General features: G+C 51.6%; 1 protein-coding gene across 1 annotated transcript in view; it reads right to left on the reverse strand.

The window, feature by feature from the left end:
• HMCN2 (hemicentin 2) overlaps nt 1-13823 on the reverse strand; it is a 141516-nt gene that overhangs the window by 14045 nt on the left and 113648 nt on the right. Inside the window, exons 77-81 of the mRNA XM_021713744.1 lie at nt 12534-12724; nt 11420-11633; nt 9999-10133; nt 8877-9067; nt 6596-6677 (exon numbers count right to left, since the gene is read on the reverse strand). Of these exons, the coding sequence (XP_021569419.1) occupies nt 6596-6677; nt 8877-9067; nt 9999-10133; nt 11420-11633; nt 12534-12724 (813 nt within the window). The remainder of the gene's footprint in view (nt 1-6595; nt 6678-8876; nt 9068-9998; nt 10134-11419; nt 11634-12533; nt 12725-13823) is intronic.

The raw sequence follows: 13823 nt of genomic DNA on the forward strand, positions 1-13823 counted from the left end.
CCTCCGGCGATCCTTTCGCCTCAGCCTTCCAAGTAGCTGGAACTACAGGCGCGCGCTACCACGCCCGGCTGATTTTTTTATTTATTGTAGAGATGAGGTCTCGCCAAGTTGCCCAGGTGGGTCTCGAACCTGCAGGCTCAGGCAATTCACTCACTCTGTCACCAGGCTAGAGTGGTGCAATGGCACAATCATAGCTCACAGCAGCCTCAAACTCCTGGCTCAAGTAATCCTCCTGCTTCAGCCTCCCAAGTAGCCGGGACTACAGGCACATGCCACTATGTCTGACTAATTTTTCTTTTTTTATAGGGATGGGGCCTTGCTATGCTGCCCAGGCTACAGCTATATCTTTGGGAATCATTTGTCAGCCTGCTACAACCAGTATCTCCTAAAGCTGAGCACATGTGTATTACATGGCCTAGCAATTCCACTCCTGGACCATACCCTAGCACAACTGCATATGCATGTTCACTAAAAGGCAGGCAAAGGTGGTCATGGCCGCACCATTCTTCATTGCTCCAAACTAGAACTGACTGACAGTAGAATACAAGAAAATTGTGGTATAACCATGCAGTAGAAAACCACACAGCAATGAGAACCAATGAACTAATTCTACATGAACAATACGGACGGATGCCACAAACAATGTTGTGCAAGAGAAGTCTGACACAAAAGCACATTTGCTCTCATTCAATTTAAAGAAAGGTCTAAAAAGCAAGAGCAAGACATCCACAGCTGTGGCTGAGTGAAGAGGTCAGCCCACCTGCCCCCCAAAATACAAGTATAAAACTCAACAAAATGCCCCAAAACAATGATTTCAGGGTTCTGGGAATCAACTAAAGGCAAATGACCAACTGCACATTAGGTATCCATAAAAAGCTCCTAGAAGCTGGGCATGGTGGTGCACGCCTATACTCCCAGCTACTTGGGAGGCTGAGGTGGGAGGATCGCTTAAATCTAGGAGGTCAAGACCAGCCTGGGCAACATAGCGAGAACTTGTCTCTTTAAAAAAAAAAAAAAACAACGGGGGCTGAGCACAGTGGCTCATGCCTATAATCCCAGCACTCTAGGAGGCCAAGGCAGGTAGATCGCTTGAGCCCAGGAGAAAAAAATCAATAAATGAGTTGGGCATGGTGGCATGTGTCTGTAGTCCCAGCTACTCAGGAGGCTGAGGTGAGAGGTAGGGACTGTGGTGAGCCATGATTGTGTCACTGCACCTCAGCCTGGGTGACAGAGTGAGTTTTCGACACAAAAAAAGAAAAAAATAAAGCCTCTGGAGCTTTGCATAAGAACATGAAAGGCTGTGGCCCTCCTGCCTGGAATGGGGCCCAACCCCACCCGCCATGCTCATCACAGCAGTTTGATGAGGGCAAGCCTGGCTGGGAAAATGGGCAGCCTTTGCCCCTACTGGGCTGACTCATTTGCAGGAGAGGATGAAAGCATTTCCTGCCAAGATCGTCAGGAAAAGCAGCAAAACCGGCAAGAAACTAATGGAGAGGGCAGCTCTGTTAGCCCAAGGCGTGGCCCCGGAGGAGACCAGAGGACCAGCAGACATTTATTGAAGACATTTATGGGAAATGAGGGCGCCCCAGAAAAACTGGACCGGTTCTCCATGACTCCCGGCTGACGTGGGCCATGCACACCTGAGCAGGGGGTCCTGGGAGAGTGAAGGAGAATCAAACTGAGGCACACTTGAAAATTGCCTGACTTTTTTTTTTTTTTTGAGTTGGAGTCTCACTTGGTCGCTCAGACTGGAGTGCAGTGGCCGCTCTCGGCCACCGCAGCCTCGCCTGCTGGGCTCCGGCGATCCTTCCGCCTCAGCCTTCCGAGTAGCCGGAATTACAGGCACGCGCTACCACGCCCAGCTGATTTTTGATTTATTGTAGAGATGAGGTCTCGCTGCCCAGGCAGGTCTCGAACCCGCGGCTCAGGCAGTCCACTCACCTCAGCCTCCCAAAGGCATGGGACTACAGGCTGTGCCATCGAGCCCGGCTGCCTGACTTTTTTTTGAGGGGCCGGTTAGGGTCTCACTCTGTTGCCCAGGCTGGAGTGCAGAGGCACAATCACGACTTACCACAGCCTCGCCCTCCTGGGCTCAGGTGATCCTTCTGTCTCGGCCTCCCAAGCCGAGACTAGAGGTGAGTCTCCCTCTGTCATACAGGGTGGAGTACCTGGTGTCAAGCGATTCTCCCAACTGGGACTATAGGCATGCACCACCACACCTGGCTAATTATTTTATTATTTTATTTTTGGTAGAGACAAGGTCCTGTTAACGTGCCCAGTCTGGTCTCAAACTCCTGGCCTTAAACAATCCTCCCTCCTCAGCCTCCCAAAGTGCTGGGATGACAAGTGTGAGCCACCTCACTCAACCTGAAAACTTTGGACTTTTTATAGAAGCAAACATAAGGAGACCTGAGGGTCAGCATGGTGGTGAGCCCCCTGGCTCTTATTTGTATCTCTTATATCCTGGGTTGAGTGTTTGAGAAACCAGCAACTTGGAAACACCAGTGGGCTCAGACACGCACGCGCGCATGCACACACACACATACACACACACACACAAAGGCCCCAACAAGAGCCTGTCCTCTCTTGTTAAAGGTCTGGGAAAAATAGCACTGCAAGAAAGAAAACTTGCAGATACCAGCTACCCTCCTCTAGTCAAACACCACGAGAAACACCCCATCCCTGGCAACAAATGTGGAGTGGAAGCCCACCTTCCCCCCGCTGTAGCAAGGCACTGATCTCCCCCCACTGGAATGGGGGTGTCGAATGAGGCCTAAGGAAGCACAGAGCTTTCACTCCCTGAGGGGGGAGCTCCTCCGCCCACAGGCCAAGTTGGGAGCAGGCCTGGGTGTCCCTCGCCCTCCCAGTCAGAGGGCGTCCCTCGAGGCCTCCTGTGAAGACTGTGCCCCCGACCCCTGCCCAGCAGTCACGAGGCCCCCCTTCCCCACTCCGGGGTATCCACAGAGGCCACGTGGGAAACCTGGACTTCCACTCCCCTGGCAGAGGTGAGGCAGTGTCGGAGCTAAAATGGAAGATTGAAATAAGAACTGAAAGGTTGGGCACAGTGGCTCACGCTGCGGCCCCGGCACTTTAGGAGGCTGAGGTAGGAGGATCGCTTGGGACCAGGAGTTCAAGACCAGCCTAGGCTACATAACGAGAGCTTGTTTCTACAAAAAATAAAAAAAATAGCCAGGCGTGGTGTCACACGCCTATAGTCTCAGCTAATTGGGAGGCTGAAGCAGAAAGATTGCTTGAGCCCAGAAGGTCAAGGCTGCAGTGAGCCATGAGTGTGCCACTACACTCCAGTCTTTGAAACTGAGTAAGACCCTGACTCATAAACAAACAAACAAATAAATGAGAATCGGTTTTGTGATGCTGAAACCCACTTGTCACATTAAGAACAAGGAAAATTTCAACCTGAATGAGACAAGACAGTCAACAGATGCCAGCTGAGATGACACAGATGTCTGAGTCATCAGATAAGGATTGTAAAGTAACCATCATAAAAATCTGTCCGTGAGCAATTGTGAACATGCTCGAAACAAATGAAATAAAAAATCTTAGCAAAGAGTGATTGTGCAGAAATGCAATTTTTGGTCAAATGCAGTGGCTCATTTTGGGTCAAATCAGGCAATTTTTTGTCAAATGCAGTGGCTCATTCCTCTCATCCCAGCACTCCAGGAGGCCAGGCCAGAAGGATTGCTTGAGCCCAGGAGTTCAAGACCAACCTGGGCAACATAGCCAGGCCTCATCTCTCAAAAAAAAAAAAAAAAAAAATTAGCCAGGTGTGGTGGCACATGCCTGTAGTCCCAGCTACTCTGGAGGCTGAGTTGAGAGGATCACTTGAGCCCAGGTACTCCACTCTGTATGACAGAGAGAGACTCAACTCAAAAAAAGAAAATAAAAGACAAAGTCCATGGTTTTTAGCTGTCCTTTGCTAGAAATAGGGAGAAGTGTGTCTACACCATCTTGTCTGGTACTGGAAACCTATTCCCATCCATGACAAAAATTCTCAACAAACTAGGCAGAAAAAGGGAACTTTCTCAACCCAAGAAATGGTATTTAAAAGCCCACAGCTAACATCACATCTGATGGTTAAAGACTGACTGCATCTAAAAGCCTGCAGCTAACATCACATCTGATGGTTAAAACTGGAAACAAGGCAAGGATGTCTGCTCTCACCTTTTCAAGTCAACTTTGTTCCAGAAGGTCTAGCCAATGCAATAAGGCAACACAAAGAAATTAAACATAAACAAGTTAGAAAGAAAGAGGTCAAATCATCTCTATAGATGATATGATATAAAAATTAACTGTATTTCTATATATTAGCAGAGAAAAGTTCAAAAATCAAAGTAAGAAAATAATTCACCCAAAATAATCAAATAATTAAATGAAAGTAATAGAAACATGTATTAATTAATTTAGCAAAAATATAAGAATATATATTATATATATATATATACTGAAAACTACAAAGTATCACTAGATAAATCAAAGATCAACATAAATAGTACCAGAACAACTGACTATCCATGTGTTTTTAAAAATAAATTAGACCCTTACCTCACACAAAAATCAACTCCAAATGAATCACAGACCTCAATGCAAGAACTGAAGCTATTAAATCATAGAAGAGAAGTGACCTAGGTTTGGCAAATATTTTTTTTTTAGCTATAACACCAAAATACATGATCCCAATGAATTCCAAACAGATACATTTGGATTTCATCAAATTTTAACACTTTTGCTCTTTAAAGGCACCATTACAAAAACGCAAAGAGGCTGGCACAGTGACTCAAGTCTGTAATCTCAGGACTTTGGGAGGCCAAGGTGGGAGGATCCTTTAATCCCTGGAGTTTGAGGCCAGCCTGGGTAACAGAGTGAGACCTCGTCTCTAAAAAAATAAAATAACAAAATAATAGTAATTTTAAAAAGGACAATGCAAAGAGAAGTCACAGACTGGAAGAAAATATTTGCAAATTATGTATCTGACAAAGAACTTTTATCCACATTGTATAAAGAGCTCTTAGAACTCATTAATAAGACAAACAACTCAATTTAAAAATGGACACAAATTCCAAACACTCAGTCAAAGATGATATGCAAATGACCAATAAACACCCAAAAGATACAGAATATCACGAGTTATTAGAGGAATGTCAATGAAGTGAAGTACTCCATCATACCCACTAGGAGGGCTAAAGTGAAAGACTGGCATTATCAGCTGCTGGCAAGGATGTGGAGAAGCCAAAACCTCACCCACTGTTGAAAGGAGAGAGAAATGGGCCAGGCTGTTCGGTGGTTTCTTAAAAAGCAAGACATACACTCACCACATAATTCAGCAATTATGCTCCTGGGACTCTAAACCCAGAGAAAACATACAGTCACAAAAGCAAGTGTGCACAAATGTTCATGGCTGCATTATTTGCAATAGTCAGAAATTAGAAATAATCTAGGCCGGGCGCAGTGGCTCACGTCTATAATCCCAGAACTTTGGGAGGCTGAGATGAGAGGATTGCCTGAGACCACAGGTTCGAGACCAGCCTGGACAACTTGGCGAGACCTCATCTCTACAATAAATTAAAAAAGAAAAAAATTTGCTGGGCATAGTGGTGTGTGCCTGTAGCTCCAGCTACTTGGAAGGCTGAGGTGGAAGGATCGCTGGAGTTTAGCAAGTTGAGACCTTGGTGGCCATGAGCATGCCAATGCCCTCTAGCCTGGGCGACAGAGTGAGACTCCAACAATAAATACACAAATAAATAATAAAATAAAATAAAGAAATAACCCAGTAATGACATCCAGCAACCAAGGAACAGAGTAAATAAAATATGGGCTGACCATACAACAGAATACTATTCAGCAATAAAAAGGAATGAATGACCAATATATGCCATAACACAGACTCAAGAAGTGAAAGAAGCCGGAACCAGAAGACTCCATTTAACTCCATTCATGTGAAATTCCTAGGAAAGCTACATCTCCAGAGACAGAAGGTGGACCAGTGTCTGCTTGGGGCTGCGTAGGAGCCAGGATCAACCATTGGCAGAGAGAATTTTCTGGAGTAACAGAAACCATCTAAAAATGGGTTGTGGCAATGATGGTAAAACCATAAATGGACTAGGAATCAAGAAAACTGCATACTTAGATTGGGTGAATTTTTTTACTTTTAAAAATCATGGCCGGGCTCGGTGACTCAGTCTGTCATCCCAGCACTTTGGGAGGTCAAAGTGAGTGGATTGCCTGTGCCCACGGGTTTGAGACCAGCCCGGGCAACTTGGCGAGACCTCGTCTCTACAATAAGTTTCAAAAATTAGCCGGGCGTGGTAGGGCGCGCCTGTAGTTCCGGCTCCTTGGAGGGCTTAGGCAGAAGGATCGCCAGAGCCCAGCAGGTTGACATTGGGGTGGCCATGAGTGTGCCACTGCACTCCAGCCTGGGCGACGGAGTGAGACTCCAACTCAAAAAAAGAAAAAAAAAAGAATGCCAAGTCCCCGGCCCTGCCTCTCTGCTCTCTGAGCCCCATCAGCCGCCGCTGCCCCGAGCACCACCTCCCATGTCTCCACCACCCTGCAGAGAAGCAGGGAGGCCGTGACTCACTCTGAAGTACCAGGACCACCACCTTCTCCGCCGTGCCCATCTCGTTCTCTGCCAGGCATTGGTACTGTCCCGCGTCGTCTCTCTGTGGGTGGGCATGGGAGGGGAGTGTGGCATTCAGAGGGGAAACCAGGGTTCAGACAGCTGGCCAGGGGACTACAACCAGGCCGGCCAGCAAGGGGCTTAGAGTGTCGACCGGCCGGAGACATCCTGCTCCCCACAGTGCATCAGAGGGCAGAAGACACACAGAGAGACTCACACCCAGGACAGGTAGGGACTGAGGTCCTGCATTTGTTGCCACTTGCTGGAAAAAGCATGATTTAGATCCACCCCTTGAAAACTGCATCCACTGAAATCTAAGTGTGCCATGGCACATTATTTGGGATTTCTCAAAAAAAAGAAAAAAGGGGGTTCCATGGTCGAATACGTTTGGGAATCACTGACTTAAACAACACATCTCTGAGCTGTAGGACTTGTCAGGGCATTTACTCTGCCAGTGTGCACTGTGTGTCTTTCAGAAGGGACATGGTTTACAGCGTTTCTGTAACCAAGGTGGCCAGGGAAGCTCGTTCCCTGGATTTCCCTGACCTTGGATACGCAATCGGACTCGGGAAGGGCGCAGGCTCGCGTCACTTCTGAGTGGCAGCGCCGCCATGAGATGGGGCTGGGGCAGCCTGAGGCCACCGTCCACACCCAGAAGTTGATATCCAGGGGCCTGCTCCCAGGGGACCATTGGGGACAGTCCAGTACAAAGTTAAGAGTGTAGATTTGAGGTCAGACCAACATGGGACTGAGTTCCAGCCCTTCTGTCTACTGCACTGAACCCTTTATAAGACCATGCATTTCCATGTCTCTGGAGCCTCAGTTTCCCATCTCTAAAATGGGAATAACTGCTAGGATCGTCATGAGCGTATCGATGCCGGTTAGGTGCATGGCATGGTACTCACGGTCAGTACCCGGGTAACAGTGGCCTTTACTGCAGTTGCTGTTACTTTTACTGTGGCTATTATTATTCAGTCCTATGATTATTACCACCCAGCAAAGGGCTCCCAGATGGGCAGGATCAATGTCCCTACGCAGTGAACTTGAGCCAGGACAGACTTGTGGATTGCTGCGCAATCACTGGAACTTGGGACACGGAGTGGAAGGTGAGTGGGGCAGCTCCAGAGCCCAGGGCTTAGGAAACAGCAGGAGTCCCGAGACCTGGGGTGGGGTCCTGCCACCTGCACTTTCTAGCTGTGGGCCACTCTGAGCCTCAGTGTCTTCATCTGAAAAATGGGGGTACTACTACCTGCCTACTGTGCTCCTGGGCTGTTAATAACATTTGTGGGGAGGCATTATTCACAGATCATTCTTTTTCGTTGTTGTAGTTATTATTGTTTTTGAGTCAGAGTCTCACGCTGTTGCCTAGGCCAAAGTGCAGTGGCACAATCACAGCTCACGACAGCCTTCACCTCCTGGGCTTAGGCGATCCTCCTGCCTCGGCCTCTCGAGGAGCTGGGACGACAGACACATGCCACTATGCCCAGCTCATTTTATTTATTTAGATATTTATTTTTGTAGAGACCAGGTCTCACTATGTTGCCCAGGCTCAAACTCCTGGGCTCAAGCAATCCTCTTGCCTCGGCCTCCCAAAGTGCTAGGATTACAGGTGTGAGCCACAGCACCTGGCCTACAGACCACTCTTTTTTATTTTTTAATTCTAATTTTTTTTTAGTAAGTAGGAATTTATTAGAAGATAGGAAAGCCCCCAGCAGAGGGAGGGGTCCTGAAAGAGGGTTGCTCTGTTTTAATTTTTTTTTAAAGTAGGGACCTCATTCTGTCAGTCAGACTGGAGTGCAGTGGCATGATCACAGCTCACCACAGCCTCAACCTCCTGGGCTCAGGCAAGCCTTCTGCCTCAGCCTCCCAAGTAGCTGGGACTGCAGGTACGCACCACCATGCCCAGCCAATTTTTTATTTTTGTAGAGACAAGGTCTCTGAAGCTCAGGCCGCAGATCACTCTTAAATACCTGGTGTGAGTCATCTCACTGATTTCTCACTATAAACCTATGAGGCAGGAGTAATTCTTAGTCTGAATGGGTGGGATGACAGGCACAGAGAGGGTTAGTTGCTGGCTGCAGGTCAACCCGAGTGGCAGCAGGAGGGGATCTGGGGAATGGACAGGGAAGGGCTTTGTAGATTGTAGAGTGGGGTGCCAACCTAAAGAAGCTTCCCGAACAGTCAGAAGAAACACAGGGTTGCCCTACGCCCCCCCGCAACCCTCCAAGGTGCCCCGCCTTGCCTCAGTCCTGCGGATGGTCAGCGAGCCATTCTGCAACTGGTGCCGGAGATGGCTGCCCCGCAGTGGAAGGCCATCTTTGATCCAGCGGATGTCAGGCACTGGGTCTCCACGGGCCACACAGTCTAGCTGGATGCTGGCCCCCACGGGTTCCACCAGGTAGGAGAAAGCCTCCCCCTGCAGGACAGGAGCCTCTGCATGGGATGGCACCAAACAAGGGGTCAGTAAAGAGGCCACCTATAAGCCTGTCCTCGAAGGCCTGTCCAACAAAGGCTCTGGCTAGCCCAACAGGGTTGTGCATATTCAATGCATGAGGGACGGCAAACTGTGTCCATGTCATGGGTCAAGTCACAGAGAGACTGGCAGTGGCTACTAGGAACTGTGCTGAGAAGGATTTGAAGCTGAGTGAGAATGGAGCTGTGATCGATTAGTGATGCCTGAGACGGGCCCAGATGGGAGTGCAGTGGTACGTGTGTCATATACTCACTCTCACAGATGGATTACCCCAACTGCAGAGTATCTGAGGACTTAGATTTGGAAATCAAGAACTATACGGAAACAAAACATCAGGACACAGCCACATGAAAAGACTCATGTGACTCTCAAAACACTCTTGGATGCCCTGTGCCAGCTTCCATCCTTCCTAGTTTCCTGAGATCAAATCTACCCAAATCTGAAGCTATGTCCTGGTGCCTGGGGCTGTGCTTCCCCTCCATCCAGACCCAGCCATCCTGAAGCTGAGCATCTAAATCATGGTGACACCAAGGGTGAATGTGTCTCTGTGGGGGGATGGGCAGGACACAGGGGACAACCGGAAGGCTGCCCTGGCCCCCTGCCCTCCTACCCCCCTGGCATTGTCCAGCTGAAGACCAGTTGGTCAGATTCCAATTCCACCTGCAGCCAGAGTGGTCTGCGGACTGTAGAAAAGACCAATGCCTGGGCCACCTGCCCCCAGAATGGCTGGTTACTGGGTCGGAGGCAGAGCCTGGGAATCTGCATTGTATAAAGTCTTCTAGGGGATTCCAAAGTGCGGTCAGGGTGGAGAGCCGTGAGCTGAGGATAAGAGTCCAGGCTCTTAGGACACCCACAGCACGGGCTCCATGGAGGCCCACAAGGGATGCCTACCCTTCACATGGACGAAGCTGACCGTCTGCACGCGGCCCACTCTGTTCTCGGCCCAGCAGACGTAGGTCCCACTGTCCTCTCTGGTGACCGCCGCCCGCTGCAGTGTGCTGCCCCCATCCTGTGCGGACACGCCTTCTGCAGAGGAGACAGACATGCCCCGGGGGGATTCTGAGTCCAGGTGCAGGGAGCTCCTACCCTAAACGCCCCACTTGGGCCTGGGTACAAGCAGGAGCTTAATAAAGACGCAGAAACGGACAGAAGTGTCCCAGGAGGCACAGGCCACATTGGAGGCTAAGGTTAAGACCCTCCATTTCATCATTTTCGGGTGCACACTGAATTAGATGAGTGGTCAAGACTGGGTCTTTTGGAGCTTTTTTTTTTTGAGTCAGGGTCTCACTCTGCCACCCAGGCCAAAGTGCAGCGGCATGATTATGGCTCGCCGCAAGCTCCACCTCTTAGTCTCAGGTGATCTTTCCACCTCAGCCTCCCAAGTAGCTGGGACTACAGGTGAGCGCCACCACACCTGGCTAGTTTTTAAATTTTTTTTTTTTTTTTTTTGAGTTGGAGTCTCACTCTGTCACCCAGACTGGAGTGCAGTGACCGCTCACGGCCACCGCAGCCTCAACCTGCTGGGCTCCAGCAATCCTTCCTCCTCAGCCTTCCGAGTAGCTGGAACTACAGGCGTGCACTACCACAGGCTAGGACACAGACCTCCACCTCCTGGCCTTCAGGCCTCTGCGTTGAATCTTCTTGGGGTGGGGGGATTCTTGCCAGCTCTGATAGGCAGCTTGTCACCTGGCTAATTTTTTGATTTATTGCAGAGACGAGGTCTCGCCAAGTTGCCCAGGCGGGTCTCGAACCCGCGGGCTCAGGCAATCCTCTCACCTCGGCCTCCCAAAGTGCTGGGATTACAGACTGAGCCACTGAACCCGGCCAAGTTTTTAAATTTTTTTTGTAGAGATGAGGTCTCGCTATGTTTCCTAGGCTGGTCTTAAATGCCTGGACTCAAGTGATCCTCCTGACTTGGCCTCCCAAAGTGCTGGGGTTACAGGAGTGAGCCGCTGCGCCTGGTCAGCAAACATTGATTGAGCCCCTGTGGCTCGCTAGACATCACCTGGGTACCAGGGGGCAGGACAGAAACCCTCAGGGAAAGGTTTCCAGAGGGCCCCACGAAGGGACCAGCAGCTCTGGGCTAGGACAGGCCTCCACCTCCTGGCCTTCAGGCCTCTGGGGTTTGAGTCTTCTTCTTGGGGGGGTTTCTTGCCAGCTCTGATAGGCAGCCTGTCACCTGGGTTTGCTCTGTCCCCCTGCACAGGACATCTGGAGACCCAGAAGCCAAGGGTCCTGCCCACTAGGTTGGGTCCCCCGCCCGCCCATCCACCTTGAGGCCTCTGTTCCAGCCGCCCCCAGCAGGCCCAGACCTGTGACTGGCCGGTCGTTGATGGTCCAGCCAAGGCGAGGGGTGGGGCTGCCCCGGGCTGCACAGCGAAGCCACAGCCGGTCCCCGAGGCGCAGGCTGCGGTCCCCAGGTAGGGCGGTGAACACAGGCAGCGCCAGGACGGTGAGATGCACGCGGCGGCGGGCCCGGCCCAGGGCATTCTCCGCCATGCAAGCATAGGTGCCGGCATCCCGGCCCTGTGGGCAAAGGGAGGTTGGCTGGGAACCGCCCTCCACCCCTGCCCAGGCAGGAATGCCCCAGGAGCCATTGCCCTGCAGGGACTCACAGGGCATCCGGCCCAGAGACGTGCAGTGACTTGCCCAAGGTCACACAGCTGGCAGACGGGCGGTCACTCCCCGTCCCCTCTCTCCACGCCCTGGTACTTTCTGCAGCTGTCATGGGCTCTGCCCCTTCGTAATCTAAGCCCTGATCGCATGCATGCTTGTGACAGGAACCACTTACTGAGCACCTACTGTGTGCCGGGCCCTGTGCTCACAACTTGGCCTTCACCAACTTGTCCAAGATGGAGTTGCCCTGAGGAAGTCCTACTTCTGAAGCCTTTACAGAGAAGGCCAGCAGAGCCTCTGAGAGGCAGCTTCGGGGACCAATCAAGTGGGCCAGGTGCACTCATCCCTGCACTGCCTGGCTCCCTGGGTGGCAGAGGCCCCGGGACCCTCCAGGTATGTGTCCCACTGAGCCCACTGGAGAGCAGCTCATTAGGTAACTGGGGGGAATGGGAGAGTGAATAAGAGGGGGGACAGGAGGGTCCCACCCATATGCCTGGCCAAACACTGCCTCCAAACCAGGGAGGGCAGTCAATGTCAGTGCGTGGTTAAGAATAACGGGTATATTTTGGGGACACAAAGCTGTTGCCATGTCCCCCCCAAATCTGGGCTCTGCCTCTTGGGAATGGCATATCTGGGGACAATTATGTACACTCAGAACCCCAGGATCCTCATCCATATCCAGGATAAGTCCCATCCCCCAGGTTCCTGGGGCCCTAAGGATGTGCAGTGCTCCGCACAGAGCAGGACAGGCAGGGTCTCCACACACTGCCGTCTGCCGTCCCTCGCTGTGCCCTGCGGCCGACGCCTCACCTCCACGTTCTTCACCAGCAGGTCCCCCGAAGGCTGGACGTTGAACTTCCCCTCGGCCCCAGACACGGGCTGGCCGTCCTTGTCCCAGGTGATGTCCGGGTCGGGACTGCCCCTGGCCGTGCAGGGCAGGAGGGCGTGGGAGCCTTCAGTGGCGGCCAGGTCAGGGAGGCTGGCCTCGATCACAGGTGGGACTGCAGGCAGAGGGAGGCCCACTTGGGACTGGGGCTCGAGGAGGGGCCACTCCCGCCTCCGTGTCCCATCCCCTTGGCCTTCCCTGCCATCAGCTGTCCCCACTACTGCAGGTCAGAGGCTGCTGCCTGTGGCTGGGACAATGTGGGAACTCTGAGTTTGGTGAGGCTGTGACAGGGTGACCTCTTGCACCCATGCACACGCGTATACACACACACACACACACACACACACACACACACACACACACACCCAAAAAGCTGCAGGACAGAGGCCTTGGGCAGGTTCCACTTGGGCACAAGACCTCATGTTGGTCCCCAGGGTTCCAAGCAGACCTGTCACACAGCCTCCCCTGGACAGCCACACTGGGACAGAGTGAGGGTACCCGGTTGGCCCAGCTGAGTCTGGCTGGCCTGGTGACTGGCCATGCTCCTGGCCATAGGGGACAGGGGCAAGTTGTGCAAGAAGGCTCAGAGCCCCTCTGAGTTCACAGCCAGAGTCCAACCCCAGCACCGCACGGCAGCCTGCAGGGATGGCCACCAGATGGCCACAAAGCAGGCCACATGGGTCACCACACGACAGGCCTATGCTGAACGGTCCCAGCAAACTTCACAGACTTGTAGTCAGTGACGGCCCTTATCTTTGTCTTTGGTGGGATGATTCTTTCCTTCCTTCTTTCTTTCCTTCCTTCCTTCCTTCCTTCTTCTCTCTCTTTCTCTTTTTCTTTTTTAGAGATGAGGGCTCACTATGTCGCCCAGGCTGGTCTCCAACTCCTGGACTCAAGCAATCCTCTCACCTCAGCCTCCCAAAGTGCTGGGACGACAGGCATGAGTTGCTGTACCAAGCATGCCCCCTAACTTGGAGACGATGACTGTCCAAACTGAGGGAAGGACGTGTTGAACTGTGTGGGTGCAGGAAAGGCTGGAAACCACGGCTGCTACTAGATGCCAGAGTGACCAGGAAAGGGCCCCCGAGTATCCCAGCAGGGCCAGAGGGAAGGTGGAGGCGACAAGAGGTTGTGCCTGAAGCGAGACCTCAGGTGCAAGGTGAGAGGCGTTTTTCCTTCCTTCCTTCTAGGACCACACGCCCAGCAGAGTGGGC

Source organism: Carlito syrichta, unplaced genomic scaffold (assembly GCF_000164805.1).
Source record: "Carlito syrichta isolate Samal-C Ts95f unplaced genomic scaffold, Tarsius_syrichta-2.0.1 Scaffold304709, whole genome shotgun sequence".
NCBI lineage: Eukaryota > Metazoa > Chordata > Mammalia > Primates > Tarsiidae > Carlito > Carlito syrichta.